The sequence below is a fragment of the Bradysia coprophila genome, assembly GCF_014529535.1.
Source record: "Bradysia coprophila strain Holo2 chromosome IV unlocalized genomic scaffold, BU_Bcop_v1 contig_106, whole genome shotgun sequence".
NCBI lineage: Eukaryota > Metazoa > Arthropoda > Insecta > Diptera > Sciaridae > Bradysia > Bradysia coprophila.
Window position 1 is genome coordinate 100,231 of NW_023503372.1, and position 16,909 is coordinate 117,139.

General features: G+C 37.2%; 3 protein-coding genes across 3 annotated transcripts; all 3 read right to left on the minus strand.

Moving 5' to 3' along the window:
* Positions 1 to 6,013: 6,013 nt before the first annotated feature.
* LOC119070642 lies at positions 6,014 to 7,083 on the minus strand. The gene is made up of 2 exons (XM_037175071.1): positions 6,971 to 7,083; positions 6,014 to 6,886 (listed from the first exon to the last, which is right to left on the minus strand). Exons 1-2 carry the CDS (start codon positions 7,026 to 7,028, stop codon positions 6,090 to 6,092), a joined length of 855 nt encoding a protein of 284 aa, XP_037030966.1. The 5' UTR covers positions 7,029 to 7,083; the 3' UTR covers positions 6,014 to 6,089.
* A 1,011-nt stretch (positions 7,084 to 8,094) lies between these two features.
* Positions 8,095 to 10,817, minus strand: LOC119070696 (odorant receptor 94a-like). The gene is made up of 5 exons (XM_037175149.1): positions 10,711 to 10,817; positions 9,656 to 9,928; positions 9,488 to 9,599; positions 8,297 to 8,563; positions 8,095 to 8,103 (listed from the first exon to the last, which is right to left on the minus strand). Exons 1-5 carry the CDS (start codon positions 10,815 to 10,817, stop codon positions 8,095 to 8,097), a joined length of 768 nt encoding a protein of 255 aa, XP_037031044.1.
* A 2,119-nt stretch (positions 10,818 to 12,936) lies between these two features.
* On the minus strand, positions 12,937 to 15,519 carry LOC119070956 (UV radiation resistance-associated gene protein). Its single transcript, XM_037175511.1, has 5 exons — positions 15,306 to 15,519; positions 13,719 to 15,172; positions 13,582 to 13,656; positions 13,207 to 13,494; positions 12,937 to 13,141 (listed from the first exon to the last, which is right to left on the minus strand). The coding sequence occupies exons 2-5, from the start codon at positions 15,167 to 15,169 to the stop codon at positions 13,012 to 13,014; spliced, it is 1,944 nt and encodes a 647-aa protein (XP_037031406.1). The 5' UTR covers positions 15,170 to 15,172; positions 15,306 to 15,519; the 3' UTR covers positions 12,937 to 13,011.
* Positions 15,520 to 16,909: the final 1,390 nt, after the last annotated feature.

Below are 16,909 nucleotides of genomic sequence, written 5' to 3' on the forward strand. Positions count from 1 at the left end.
TGCAGGAAAATATCTTCGATAGCGTGTATACTCCATCGGTAATCCATCTCAATAGATTTGCTGATAGTATTTTGGATTGGTTTTAATCGAAAGATGTGTGAAAGTTGTTCTTGGAAATATTACCTAATTAAGGTAGTTCAAATTAAAATAATCAAAACGCGACTCTTTACATAACCGTTGTACAACTGTTGAGGTAGAAGTAGTAAACTGTTAAAACAGCTTCAAGCAATCATCGTGCAAGGGCTGTTGCGAATGTAAATCATCTATTGAGAAAATCCTTAGTAACAACGGTAATACAACTGTTAAAGTGATCGTATTGCAACAGTTAATGTAAGAGTTGTTTAACTGTTGGGGCAACCGTAGTGCGACTGTTCGGGATACCAAACCACAACTGATTAAAATAGTAATTCAACTGTTGAAATAATCTGAGCATATGGTAGTGCAACTGTTAAACGAACCGTAATGCAACTGTTAACGCGATCATAGTGTAACAGTTAACGCGACCGTAGTGCAACAGTTAATACGACCGCAGTGCAACAGTTAACGCGATCTTAGTACAACAATTAAAGAAACCTTAGTGCAACTGTTAAAGAGAGCGTATTGCATTAGTTGAGCCGAAAGTTGTTTAACCGTATTGATACTGTTTGGACTTCCAAACTACAACTGTTTTAAAAATCGTCATAACTGTAGGGCAATGGTAAAGCTACCGTAGTGTTACAGTTAAAACGATCGTAATGGAACTGTTAAAACAACTACAGTTCAACTGTTGAAGCAACTGTAGTTCAACTGTTAAAGCGACCGTAGTGCAATATTTAAAGCGCCCGTAGTTTAACTGTTTAAACAGCTTTAATACATCTGTTGAGACAATCACTGTTCGACTGTAAAGGAAACGGTTCTACAACAATTTATGCAACTGTTAGTACATCATTAATAAAACTGTTGAATTAGCTGCAGCAGAACTATCAACGCAACTGTTATGCGACTCTTAATATAACCGGAGTACTATTTTTGAATTACCTAATTTGTACAACTCGGCAAACACTTTCAAACAACCATAAAACTAAGTATAAGTAACCGTTTCGTTTTTGGTTGAACAATATTACCATAATTTATATCTGGTAAAACAACTGAAATATAAAATATTTTTGTTATTTGGGCTACCAATTACAAAACTTATTACAATTTAACTAAAAAACAATTTCATATCTTAAATTAATTCAATCATTCACCACCACCACCACAACAAAAACTGAAAACAAATAATCCAATAAAAATTTACATTTTAAACTTAAACACAAGAAATAGATAAAATTCACAGTAAAAACAAAACAAAACAAAAAAATTCAAATTTTTAATCTCGTTTTTTGGTTTTATATTTTTCTTAATTTTTATTTGATTTGATTTTTTCTTGCAACCTTTTGCCGACGGTAGTGACATCTGTTGACGATAAGAATTAACCATAAAATGTGCTGCTATCATATTCTAACTGATGAGTTAGAGAGCAACGTAAATGTGACAGATGCACATTTATAACTCCAAATTTCATTCACAAATTGCGAATTATGAATGAAAATTTGAGTTGTAATTTCACATCTGTCACATTTACATTGCTCTCTAAATAACCAGTTAGTTCGGATCAGTTAAACTAAACTCGAGGCCATTGTCAAAATGACGAACTTTGAATTCCGATTTATTCCATTCATACATTTTTTACCCTCGACTCGAGACCACTTTAATTTAATTGATCTTCGTTATCCGTTAACCGTATAGTGTTAACGTACCAACAATATGTGACCAGTTAATTTTAACTAATCTATGGGTCAAAATGAGAGGAATTTCATTATTGAATGTTATGGTCAGAGTGAGAATTCGCAGAAAATTATAACTTGCCTTGGGGTACTCGTCATTGTATATTTTCGATTGCATATTTACCTTACGTTTAACTGAGCCGCAATATCTCCTCGATAACACTCTATAGACCGAGAGTTATTAGAAGAGAGATATAACTAAATGTCTGCTGATATGCGACTCAATCACAAAACGCACTTAACTCCGTTTTCTGAGCGTTAAAAAAAAATGATTGAAACAGCGTATAAAGCTTTCAAGCTTATTATGAGTCTGACGCATTCTATGCTCTGTTAATAGTAGATTTAGTCTTTGCTTGGAAAACTTTTTACTTTACCAAGTTTGACGGTTGCAGCTCGAGCTGAACAAGATCGTCGCCAAGTTTGGACATTGTTAATTTGATAAGGTCCTAATCTTATCTCTCCGGTGCGAGTTTCCTACTCGTCAAAATGAAAATTGGTAAACAAGGACATTGCATAAAAACGGGACAGACTCGATACGTATGCTTACCGTCGGTAAAAGGTTGCAGATAACCCGTTGACACGTTAAGTGTAATCAGTAACTACTCTGAAATGTAGCATTTGGTTGTTCAAGAAAACTACTTTCGATGACTACAGAACAGACATCCTATAGAAAATTGGAAAAACGAAAATGACCTTCCAAAATTCGTTGCTTTTTAATGAAACCGATGTAACATTTATTCAAAAATAGGTAACAGTACCAGTTGTACACTTTGACATTCTCGAAAATGAATTTTCAAGAAATTTTCATTAATTTTCTTTCTCGATGCAAATCTATCGCGGCAGCAGCTGCTCATCTAATTCAAACGAATTATGGAAAAGAATTTTCTATTTCACTTTTTTCGAAATGGAGACCTCAGTGGTGTCTCATCGAAAATAAGAGTTATTCAACTGTCAAAAAATTAGGCAACATTTTATTTCACTGTACTGATTTCTCTTACACTTACACCTCCATCTTGATGATCCGTTTCTTTATAATGAAAACTAATTTTTGATTAATTTTACAAAACATCAAAAAACGAAAAGAAGCAAAACCGAAATCCTAAAACTAAAATAAAATGAATAAAACGAAATGACCAAAGTATTATCGGAAACTTGTGATAGATTTTGTAAATTTTAAAATGAAAAGAAAATTTTTTAAAAAATAATTTTTTTTGTTCGTCAATTTGATTAACTTTTTTTACATTTTACTTTTCCCTTTTTTTTTATTCGTATCACTATTATTATACCAATAATAAAGAAATTCTTAGCGTTTTCTCTTTATTGTATTCCCTTTGTATTCGTAGCTCTTACTCACAAAAAACAAAAACAAAAAAAACTTAACGAAAATTATATTTTGAAATTAATCGATTTTTTAATTTTAATTTTTTTCATTTTTCTATCCGAAATATAAAATTAAAAACAAAAAAAAAACGGAACGTAATATTTTGGAGGAAGGAAATTTAATTTTCACCCCAAAAAACCAATATGTTTCAGATAATAGATGTAAATATTACAGAGACAAAAGTAAAAAAAAAAAAAAAAACAAAAGAAAATTGTGTTTAATGATGTAACTGTGTAAATTAACATTAACATTTAAAGAAAAGAAATATTAGAATAAACAAAAAAATGATTAAATTACTAATGCAAAGAAAAACGAGACTTTTTACTTGTATCCACATTCATTTTTTCGTCCATTTTCCGTGACTGGACGAGCTGTATTAGTTATAAACAACTTCCTTTCGCCAAAAGGCCGAGTCGGTGTAAAGCTTCTTAAGAGTCAATTCGCCAAAACTTCGAACTGTTTATTTGGAATCGGGATTCAAGCCGACGGCGATTCAATCGAGAAAAAGTGATACTGTTGCCGGCGCGACCACTTAAACCTTGGCAATTATTATAGGGTTCTAATCTAGGTACCTAGTGATGACATCCCATACCATTACTTTGGAGGTATCAGGATCGCGCCGTCCTCCGGACACCTTCGAAAATCGTCAATTTGTCAAGGTAAAAGTACTGCTGGAGCCATGCTGTGTTTGAAGAAGAAAACTCTTCTACAAATTACTCAGTCTGGAGAAAGCTTTCGAACAAGATATAACTCAAAAAGATCGGAGACCCATTGGTTTCAAATTTCATATAAGCTGGTCGATGATTTCGCAAAGTGACTTAAAAGTCATACTTTTACTATTATTTTATCATTAAAATGAAAGCAAAATAAAATGATCGAGTCTGGTTTTTGACAATTGAAATTCAATTGTCAAACACCAGACTCGATCATTTTATTTTGCTTTTACCTTATAAATGTTTTGCAAAAAAAAAAAATCCTAAATTATTGCTGCTGCAATTGTAATTGATTTTCTCTAAATTTTCGCCGTTTTCTGAAATTTCTTCTAATTTTCTCAGAATTTTTCGTCATCAACTGATATCGTTTCAAGACAAGGTACATAACAGAAGACAGAGGACTCTATTTTCAAGAAATCGCTTGGTCAAATCATTGATAAAGATTTCTGAAATTTATCATGAAAATTCTCGTGGTCGGACTGGACCAGGTCATAATTTTTGAATAACTCCCGAACCCAAATTCTAAATCATCATTTTCAATAGGTAACAAAATAACATTCAAAAAATGCAGCCGGTTAGTTACTCATTGAGTAATACTCAACTTATCGTGGTGTCAAGATTTTGAATCTGTTTCGGAACGATCCATTTTCGACAGACTGAGACTCGTTGGTCATTTCCTTTCAAAATATAGAAACTGATACTTTAATGGCGAAGGTAGAGATGTGGCGAGCGGGCCTGGGCCGGGCGGGCTTCAAATCTGTCGGGCCGAGCTTGGACCGGACCTAAAAAATCAAATTTTTGGCCCGATTTTCAAAGTTTCGCGCACTTTTTTATATGAAATTTGCTTTCGGGCCGCCCGAAAATGTCGGCCCGTCCGAGTTTTTATCCGGCCCGATCGGGCTTGGGCCGGACGGGCTATAAATACGTCGGGCCAGTTCGGGCCGGGCTTTAAAAATGAATTTCGGACCGGGCTTCGGGCCGGACGGGCTTCAAAAAAACATCGGCCCGCACACCTCTAGGCGAAGGTAAGAAATTTGAAGATACCATAGAACAATTCTATTGTAAATGGAAACCGGTGTCGTGTTCCATACAATAGTTTTTCGTGGATTTTTCGTGTTGTTAGTGGTTTTTTCCAGCTGACGGAAGGAATCACATAGTCATGCAAAATTAGAAAAATCCACGAAAAAATCCACTCAATCAATTTGAGACTTTCAGATGATTCATACAAACAATCAAAACTGTTTATTCAAGGTCTTACCATTACCAGTTTTGATTGAATTTTTTTCATCAGCTGAATAATACCTGAAGCAAATTCATGTTTAAATTTCACTGCCTTTGACTGTACTGTGATTTTTTGAAAAATTTCCTGTTGCACTGATACTTGCAAAGAGTTGATACAGAGCAAAAAATCGAAAAAAGCTAAAATTCAACTGTACAAACGATTGTTAGAGTCATATGATTAGAGTAGATGTAATGGTATCGATAACGGGAATTGTTTTTGACTGGCAGATAACCGTGGATTTTTAGTGCAAAAGAATTTTCTAGAAGAAATTCCTCTAAGGATTTTCTGGGATTCTAATGAATTTTCTGTTAATTTCAAAGGATTTCTTGCATTTTTACACGGTGTCCCTTTGAATTTCAAGGTTTTTCTTAAAATTTAAAGAATTTTTTGAGGATTTTCTTTTGAGTGTGCAAAAGAATTTTCCGGGCTCATCTGCCCTTCGATTTTTCAGCAGGTTCAATTTCATTCAATTTCAACGTGTCAGGTAATAAATGTGTAGAGTTGGGTCGTAGATTGGTAACACTCGAAGTTTCAAAACTCTAGATTAGTCTGAATATCTGGAAACACTAGAAAACTATTGCTTTGAATGGCCACGTAAGTTATTACCATCGATGAATCATAACTGTACGGCAATGGTAACTACCGCGGATCGTAACTTCTAACGAATTTGTTTTTGCGTAGAACAAATTATGTTTGTGCGTTGTGGAAACCATGAAGAAGCCAAAATAGACAACCAACGTAAAGAGTCATCTCAGGATTCCTTCAAAATAGGAACGATTCACCGGGCCGGGAGGTCAGTGTTCGATTGTATTAATTGAAACACAGCTCGTCAATTGATACAAATTCAGAAATATTTTTATTTTATTGCCTCGGAGTCACACCAGTCACACACGCACACATAAATCTTAGATTGCATTCATCTTCAAATCAACTTTTGGCGCATCACAGTGCTCTGCATGTGTTGCAAATTGCAGTGGATTTTTGAATTTTTCGCCACAATCGTAGCATTTTATCAACTTTCTTGGAGTCCGTCCGATACCTTTGATGGGAACAAAATCCTTAAATGGAACCGCCTTCAGTCGGTCCAATTCCGACGTGAACACTAAATCTAACAGCTCATCTCTGGCACGGTTCAATCTCGGACTTCTGACAGGAGTTTTCTGCTTTTCCAGCTTGGCGTCACTTTCTAGTAGTTTCTTTCGCCCAGCAACCGATATCTTCGTACAATTCTCGCGTAAATGCTTCGACAATGCTGTGGGAATGCCAAACGTTCGACCACAATGTTCACAGTTATTTTGTGGTGCATGCGATTTGACGTGCGCAGCCAAGGAAGTCTTGTAGAAGAATGTCATGTCACAGGACGGGACGGGGCACGCCAATTTGTCGGTTGTTTTCTTAGGTTTGGCAAATAAAGTCTTCGAACTGTCAGTCGCATCACGTTTTTGATTGAACGATTTTGCGTCTATCGTCATTCGCTTCGCCAGCGTCGTTGGTGTCTTCTTCAACCGCTGGGTCGTATGGTACGTTCCGCTTATTCGCCTTGTAGATATTGTCGTTCTTCGCGGCAGCGATGATATTCCCATTTTAATCGGATCGATCGTCGTTCGGTTTGACGTGCCCAGTACTTTCGTATTTGTCGGATTATTTCTGGAAGTTTTCGATATGAGCGACGCTCTGTTTTTTGTTGTTAATCCTTTTGCACCTGAAGGACCAAGAAAAGACATGTTTAATTCGTATACCAAGAACACTACTAATTCACGAAATGACGAACAAAATGAATTCTTACCGCAAGCCGTGGTTGAATCTGATAGATCATTTGATTGAATTTTCTTTCCGTTATTCATTGTTCGGAATGTTCAATTTAACTAAATTGTTTGACCGTTTTAGAAGACGCATAGCAAAATACAAAATTGACATTTCGAATTCATCGCACATCGCACAACTATTTTTTTTGCGGTTGGTGACAATGGCGTTACCGTTTCAACTGATTGAAATTTAGCGGAAAATTTGAAAACCTAAAACGAACTAATTCACTTGACAAGCCTTAACCATGTCCAACGTTGCTATATTGGAAATCAGACGTCATCTCGGATCGACAGTGACGACAAAGATTCATTTCAAAATTAATAGAGTAAAAGAATAAGCGAAATAGATTCAGTAAGTACTTTATGTCGTTCAGACAGAGCCATAGAGTTAAACTCGAGAAATGGCATGGTGTCGATGTCATTTTTAAACATGTCTGGGTGCCCATGTAATTTTTGGGTGCCGATGCACCACCATGCTACCTCTCGAGTGTAACTCTATGGATAGAGCAGAGGTGCCGAATTGCGTACAAGTGGTGGCAAGATAGTTTTTCTGAACTTTTTCTAACCAAAGTGTCAAAGAGCAAGTCCGTTTTGGCCGCAACTCCGTCTCGATGGCCACTGTGAGAGTATTGCAAACCATATGTCAGTACTTCGTAGAACCAAAGAACCAAAGATAAATATCTGATAACACATTGTATTTTACTAGATTCTATTCTACAATCGGCGACTTTGAAATAAGTAACGCATTTTGTTTCAGCTGTTTTCCAGCTGATCTATTCATACAAACAAAAGTGCGTACATTTGTTTAGACGATTGAAGTAGATGAACACATGCTTGTGTTAGTAGTAAAACTCTTTAATGTCATAAAAGAAGTATTGTGTGTATGAGTGGATCAGCTGAAAAACAGCTGGAACGAAATACGTCTTTTATGTTACTTTCACAGTCGCCGACTGCAGTTCGCTGTGAAGACCGTTTAATTGTCTCTCAAAAGAAAGAGATGGCCTTGCAAGTTCGAATTGACCAATTTTTATTGAAGAATCTCACAAATTACCGAGAAAATTGCAAAATTATCGTCCCAAAACAGCTATATATTTGTTATTTCTATCTAATTCACCTGTGGTCGGTATAAATAATTATGTTGATAATATGAGAGTCATGGTGGGTTCAAACCTTCACGTCATGATAGCCATCTACTTCATATAAGTTTTCAAAACTGCAAACAGACTGTAAGTTCTATTACAAATCTGAAAAACAAACATCGTCGTACCCTCAGAAATGTTGCTATTCAATCGATTTTCAAATCTTACCACCAGAAACGTACTCAACGTCAAGCTGAACAATTTTCCACTCAACAGGATTTTCGGTTTCCTCAATCCTTCCATTAGAGTGACCATAATCTTTTTCGACGGATTAGACAATGCCGTCCAGTTGGAGGAATATACGGCTGTGGTGAGGTAGTTACTTCTGATGATATTTTCTGTTCCAAAGTAGCAGGGTAGAAATATTTCCAATGTTATGACTATGGTGAAGCTCAAGTAGAAAATTAGGTTGACGATATCCTCAGAAGGTTTTATCTAGAAAGGAAAATGTGTCATCACATTCTTGGCCCGTTTAAAACACTGAGAACTCGCTGGCAATCGACTTGTTAACTCAAGAGAGGACGTCTGAAAGACCAAGGGCTTGCAACTGATATCAAACACGAAAGTCTGTATCTGTTAGGTCCTACCCTCACAGATGGTTGTGTTAAACGAACAAATAAGTTTTTTGGTCAATGAGAAACTTTTTGGATTCGATTTAGGGTGGCCGGCAATTCGTCGAAATTTCAAATCACTAGTTTTCGAACTCGCCACTACTTCATCCCCCCCTAAAAGTATTTTCAAAGTACTGCACTTCCCGCGAATTTTGATCCATCTGCCGATATGTTCGGTTGTGCGGCTGGGAGTAGTGGCAAGTCGAGAAACTTGTGATTCTACGTTTCAACAAATTTCTGGCCACCCTAATGCTGAAAACAAACGAGGCATTCAAAACATGTTTTATGCAACACGATGTTTCTCATCGCGTGCGAGAAAACTTTTCTCGCACTGAAACGAGAAACATCGCATGTTGTATGTAACTGGATGTATATATGTGTGAGTGTTTTCTCGCACTTTGATGTTCTTGTCTTACTCGCGTTGCTCGTAAGACAAACGAACATCGCGTGCGAGAAAACACTCACACATATACATCACGTTACATAAATAACTATTGGTCCTTGTTTTCATGACGAAATTGTAGCAACTGTCAAATAAAATTAGAAATTTCTCTATCGAAAATTACGATTGCTGCATTTGTCAATGAAAACTAGGACCAAAACACGTTTTCAATGTCTTGTTTGTTTTCAGCATAAATCGACTTCAAAAGAGGTCTAATAGAACAAATAATTTATTTTTGAAGAGTGAGACCTAACAAATTCGATCTCTTCATTTTGGGACACACCCTACGCATTAGCCTAATTATACCGAGAAACTTACGATGGCAATTTGAAAACTGGTAATGCACAAAATTATTCCGCTGATGATGAACTGAACAAAAAGTGGAATCGAAAACGTTCGTTCGACGGATTGCTGGAACCTACGAAAATTACGTTAAAACATTCTAGAATGATGAGAATGATATCAGAAAATAACGTTAGAATCTCGTTATGTACGTCAATGCTCTGAATTAGATCATGCTCATGACTGCGGATATTTGTTGGGTCCTGTGCAGATTCACCCAATTTAGACAATCTCATCGCTAAAATATCCAAATGAGCACCAGCAACAATCAACAGATAGATGACAAACATTTCCAGTATAACAACGGCATTTGCTTCGTAGCATATGCCCACCACTTGGTAGCAATAGACGATCCAAAAGTATTTCCGTTCATTGTACCAATCCAACGGATACCAAGCAGGATAACTAGATATGATGAGACTTTTTGTTGATATTCACGTTCTGATAAGCTAACCAAAATTGAATATCCTTACGGTAGAACCGTGTCCCTTGCGAAGAATGGGGTTCCACAGGAAAAGACGATAGCTACTGCAACACAAATGAGTTGAAAGACCAAAATGGATGTGAATTTTGCTAGCCTTTCGTCCAAAAGTTCTTTCTCCGCTAAGGATAACAGTTTGAACGACTTAATGTTGACCAGAAAGTTCTTTAGATCTTTCTGGTAATAGTGGAAATTGATAACTTTAACAACTAACGACAATTCACTGCAACAGATGTACAGCTCTTTGATAATTGTACCAGCGTCGGTTAAAAATAAGAAATTTGAACATTTGAAGCCGACATAGAAAAAGAGAAAAATTATTTGGAAAAATGTCGCATAGACGATGTAGGGCCAGAAAAATTTATTATCTGGCCTCCACAGTCCACACACTGTGAAAAACGTTAGAGTTAGTTTAAGCACACCGGTTGGATCTGAAGATATCACCATTTTTCTTGACATTTGCGGCGAAACTGAATCTGGTTATTGAAATGTAAACGAGTAACTCAGTCAAAGTAGAATCGATACACAAACTGACGAAGGCAAACGCAATTCGTTTGCAGATTATACTCGCACGGAATTCATAAGAACCATCATTTGGTAACATGAGGCAAGCTGACAATAATTTAAACTCACCGATAAACCTGATGAGATAAAATCCTCAACTAGAATTAGACTGAGACAACTGAGAGGCACTGCCTATTCTCACTTTGAAAGCTCATGGTCTAGTAGTGCTTCTATCAGAGAAATGATAACAGGTGGCGTTATCAGCCAATCAGCAGTAACGCCATCTGTTGTCGATTCTCTGGCTTCCATCTGTAGATGGTAAATAGAGCTCATAGTCACGATTGTGACGTAATGGTATGTGTTATCGATATGATTTATTACACTTACCTAATAGCAAAGTATTATGTGTTTTACTGTCAAATGTCTATTACCGAATACTAATCACTTAGTGATCTTTAAAACTCAGGCAGTATTGATCAGCCTGAATGTTATGAGAATGTTATCCTATGTCTAGTAAACCCAAGATACTCTTATGTGTCGTACCAGTCTAATTAAATGTTAACTAAAACATTGGGTCTGTGAATTAATTGTTAAACGACGAGAATAAATATTTAATTGATTGATAATTTGATTTGAGCTTTAGTTTTATTTGATTTGGGGAAATTATTTATTCATTTGGATATGAATTCAAATTAGATGTGATTTTCACAGAGAAAATTCCATGTTTTAATTTCAATATGTTTGGAAATGAACTGAGAACGTAGCAGTACTTTATTGGAATGTTGCGGAAGGTAGGGAATTACGTTGTGTGTAAATATATTGTATTGCATAATGAGTCAGTGATGCGAATTTCAAAATTTCGAAAGCCTCCACTCGTTTCACAAACATTCAAACTTGCGTAATCATGACTCACTTACGTGACCAAGTATGTACCTTACTATTAAAGCTGAAGCTGATGTTCAGTAACTTTTTTGCCCGAGTCAAATTTCTAAATTTTCAACATGATTTGCTGTCAACCTCGGCCTCGTCTCGGTTGACAATTTTCACATCTTTTGTGCAAAACTTATATAAAGTCACTCGTTACGAAAATTGATGTTTTAAATTTTATTTGGGAGATTGAGTGTCATAAATCATTATTTGCATAACCAACAAATGATTAAAATTAGAGTTTTCGTTGGAATTTTGTTCATCCGAGGCGTACTCGAGGTCAATAAACACACGAAGACCCGACTTATCATTTTTTTCTTTCTTACTTTCTTTGTGTTTCCCACTTAGCCTAATCTAGGTAATGGATTTTATATGCTGAGAGCGTAAAAACTAGTGCCTGGTGAAAGCTACGGTTTTTGACACATGTAGTATACAAATGAGAGTCATATTACATGATTCAGAACCCAAAATGAAGGAGCTTAAAAACTTTACTAGAGTTTTCGTCCATTTACATTGAAAAAAATTTTGTGTATCCACTTCGTTTGGAAATGGCGAAATTGCCTAAAACACGGCAGAGTAAAGTTAACCAGGCAGGAGTGGACGTTTGACAAGGGACCTGAATAATCTAGTAGCTCTATATTTTTTGCGAATAACATTTTTCAATTTATGTCAGTGTTCATTTGAGTTCATTTTCAGCCAGTGTATTAGGTCCCTTATTTGACGTTTCGAAAATGAACCGCTCCTGCCTGGTTTATTTTACTCTGCCGTGCCTAAAATTAGTCGTCCAAGAGATATGGAAATTACTATTCCTACGACCCTGAGCCAGAGAAACTGATGCCCGACCGAACCCAAATTTAATTTTTAAAACCCGACGTTTCAACGATCTTCCTATGGAATCTAAGGTAGGAGAGAAATTTTGATAACAACAACGTTCTGCGGGTTCGGGTAACCTTATCTCTTCTTTCGCCTCTCTTATTCATTTCAGCGCTCCGATTTACAAAGCAAAATTACTTCATAGTTTCAGTGGATCTAACTAGCAACCCCGTGTGATGCATTTCCACATTAAAAAGCGAAAAACGTCTGGAAGTATAACATAACTCCTCGGATTTTGCCACGAAGTCTGAATGGGAGAAGTCTTTCAGTGATTTTCTTAGAAAAGTTGTAAGTCATCTGTGTGGAATGTATAGACGAGTATAGACTATAATCGGTCTGCAACTATGACTTTTCGAAAAGTTTTCGTTCCTGTTCCTGCTATAGCCCTAAATTCTATGTTTAAAGACTTGTTCGGTGGATCAATGATAGAGTGACTCTCAGTGACAATTTTTGCGAAATAATTTTCCCAAATTTTTCCAGGCTCCAAAAATATTTTTAGGAAAAATGTAGGAAGAGGATTGAAAAACGTTTTTCCAAAAATAGTCCCTCGTATGAATGAATCCGTACCTCTGTGACGATCATTAAGAACTCTGTTTACAAAAATCGTTTCAATAAAAAACCAGCAACAGACTGTGGATTGTGGAATATATATTTTTCTTTAAATAAATTAATTTTGTCCGATAGTTACAAACTGCATCGAGGACTACATAACGCTGTCATTTTTGAAGTTACTCAATTGAACTTGTCCGGCGCTTAGTATTGGCTCCGAGCTAAAGTTACTTTTGCTGTTACCAATCGGTTCATCCGTATAACTTCCCACCGAACGACAAATTCTAAAATCATTGGAAAAAAAACGACAATAAGATTCAGCCCCATCCACTTCAATTAATCCACTCACCTCTTTTCACCAACCGGACTGGCAGCCATCTGGTGCATCGGCACCATTACCTTCAAGTCAACCGACGATCCGGATACAGATGACTGTTGCGGTTCCATTTTCAGCCGATCGACCATTGCCGATGGCGGTGGACCGTCGAGCAGATCCAATAAATTGGACAAAGTGGTTCGCAAGTCGATTTTATGCAAACTGAGATGGAATTTCATCTGAGCGATATTTTGGTTGAGTAAATAAATTGCATATTGAAGCGGCTCCGACCAGAACGAATTGCGACAATACAGCGGAAATCTGAAACAAAGCATAGAGGAGCGGTCAGCGTAAAGGTCGATCAACATAGTCTCCGCTTGATGGAGGTGTATTTCGGTATTGACTTACTCTCGTTCATGATCGGAAAGGTTTTTGACATTGTCCCGGATACGAGAAGCCGATCCTTTGTAAATGATTGGATTTCTGAAACACAAACGAATCAGTTGGGAAGTGCAAAATACTCAGCAGTTGCGGATGTAAGTTACCTTAACGGGCAATTTAAGACTATCGAACACATTAATGTGATGTGGGCAGCGTAGCCCAAGGCAACACTTATTTCCAACGGCGGTATCACATCCGAACTTGTGGTATCGAAATTCGGTAACGCAGCTCCGTTTATCATAAAAACTGCATTTTCCCGCCGCTTTATGCAGTAAATCTCTTTCAATTCGCGCAACAAGTGATGTCGTCGATCATCCAGTGCCTTTACCATTTTAATTAAATTCTCATTTTGATCACGAATGTTCATAATACTTTTCGTCTCGGCATCCTTTTCCCTAGCCAACCCGCGGTAGTTGGCCATTAGCCACGCTTCTTGTTCGATGTTTGCATCACTGATCGTTCCCAATTTGTGTTCCAATTGTCTGAGTTTGATCTTTGCTTGATTCCGTTCCTGAACCAACAGCCGACACCGGAATTTGGCCGTTTCGATGCGTCGACGTAGCTCTTGCGCCTGCAATAGAATCTCGGGTTTCGGTTGTTCGGGTTGCTGGAACAGGAGTCGATTTAACGTGCGTCCCATCGACGGATTACCTCTGGGTCGGTACAGCATCGCTTTGTTTGCTATCAGTTCCAGGTTCAAACAAAACGCACTTCGCATACAAATCTTGTCGACCAATTCTTTGGCGCTGGCGCTCTTCTTAATCATTGTCCGCTGTTTCTCCTGCAGTAATAGCAGTTTGTCGACGTTGTAGCTGAGCCGGATTTCCGTTTTGAAAAAGTTCTTTTCAATGTACCGAACCTTCAGCGATTCGGGATTACTGTACAGATACTTGATGACCTTGTCCGGCACTTCATTGCAGTCGTGATTATGATTGTGATGTCCATTTCTCGGTGACGCATACACGTCCTGCGTATCATCTTTCGCCTTTCCACGTAAATTGGTTAATTCTTCGCTACTTAAAACTATCGCATCACAGTTCAAATTGGAGTTCTGTTGCAGTGACTTTTTCGTCTCAATGACGCCGATGAATTGCAGTTGTTTGTACACACTATCCGGTTCCAGGCAATTGGTCGACGTAAAAAATCCACCGTGAATGTGAAAGACCAGCGAATTTTCGTTGAGCTTCACATCCGTTCGCTTCGATATGGGCACCAGGCCCGAAAAGTAAACGCCCCACAAAAACAACACTTTGTCAACAGCTGTGTCACTATCGGCTGTTTGCTGTGTACGCTGCCAAACACGTATGCAGACACTATGCGACGTTGATTTGACTATGCTCTGGCAATTTATCTCCGGCCAAATGGCATTCTTGTACGATTCCAGTTTCTCGCTGGTGAAAAACGGCGCCGACATCGACGTCAGATGCAAGGTAAAGTAAATGCTGCACTTTGGTTCGCATACGATATTGTGGCCAGATATCTGTATCAGGTTGCGGAGACGCAATTGCTGGGTAGCCAGAGCCGTCCAATCTCGACATCTTGGTCGATTAAACATTATCTGTTAAGCGGAATAAACGGCGGTTGTAGTAGGATTGGGAGGTTTTTTTATTTGTTTATGGAATTAGGCGAGACGGTGATTTGGTATTTTTAACAGGACAAAGCAATGACAGATATGTAGTTGGAACACGTACCTTGCATTGTCTAATTAACTTGTAAGGACGTCGCTTTTAAATCTGCCTTTTCGGTCAAACCGTGGGCGATTGGAAATAATCTTAATTCCTCGAACTACGATTTTCGATGTGTTTGATTTCTTAATAATTTAATGGAAATGTCGAAAAAGTGTAAAATTAAAGTAAATTTTGACATTCACAACAAAATAAATAAGAATACGAGCGATGCGTGAACGATATGAAAATGTCAAAAAGGGGCAAGTTCATTTCGAAAATGAATCTGGATTCATTCGTTTTTAGCGGTAAATTCAATTGCTTACTGCACCAAACTAAATCGATCAGTCAGTTCTTACCTGCGCTCTCTGAAAACTAATGAAATAAAAAATTGTGCCAAAAGTGGTTACACTTAAAGTGTTTGAACAAGAGAACTGTCAGATTTATTGGTTACAGTCAACAGTGTTGTGTAGGGACATTTTTCATTCACCTCCAATGTAACATGTACATGAGGTCGGTAATAGTACATACTTATCAATGATATAAATATGTGAAATTTATCGACCCGAGGGCAAAGTCAACAATTCATTTCATTTATTAAAAAAAAAAATTGAACCGCATAGCTCCAGCATGTTCAATAGTTCTAGGGAGCAACGCTGAACTGTCTCAGATGAGATGCCTAGCGAATTTTATTATTGTTCCACTTTATGAACTTTACCATTAATATACAAAACCCCCACTACAATTTGTGCTGTGCCAAAAACCCACTACAATTAATCGAAGGGTTTCATTACATGTTGTTTAGTCATTCATTACATTCGTAATCAATTTTTTGAACTTACTAACATATTCGCGTGCTCTGCAAGCTTTGGAAACTGTTATTTTGACACGTGTATCTCGACTTCAGCTAGGATATGCAGACACTACACTTGTAGTCAAATGGTTATTTACATTCACCAAACCATGAAAACACTGAATATCACGCGTCAAAAGTTATCGGAAACCACACTTTTTTAGTTCTCTCTCAGCAGACCTTGCAAACAGGTCTAGGGATTCAGACGATGTTTTGCTTAATGGTGGAGTTTGTTTATGTTATTCGTCAAAGAGAGAAATTTGATACGAAGGCGGAGCTTACTCTCCGTATCAACGAGTAGTGTGTTGCACATCGAACGATCGACTCGTTCGTCTTTGTATCGCGCATTTTCGGTTTCGTTTTTATTCTTATACTTCTTCTATACATTTAAGTTTAACCTTGAGCGATGTGTAACAATGTGATAAAAATGCTTTGTATTTGGTTTTGTTGTTTGTGTATTTCATGGTGTGACGAGTGTAAAATTTTGTGCATCACTTGGATTGAAACCACTCAATCACAGAATGTGTGTGAATTTGTATCCCACGCGAATTATTTTTGCATACGAATGTATGTTGCGTCTCGACTTCGTCTCGACGATACATACATTCTCATGCAAAAATTATTCTCTCGGTATACGAATTCACACGTATACTGTAATTACGTGGTTTCAATCCAAGTGATGCAAATAACTATTCCAACGCTTGTTGCTTAAAACCACACAATTATGAATTACTTTCGAAACAATATAATCCACTATTGATGATCCTTCTGGCATCTG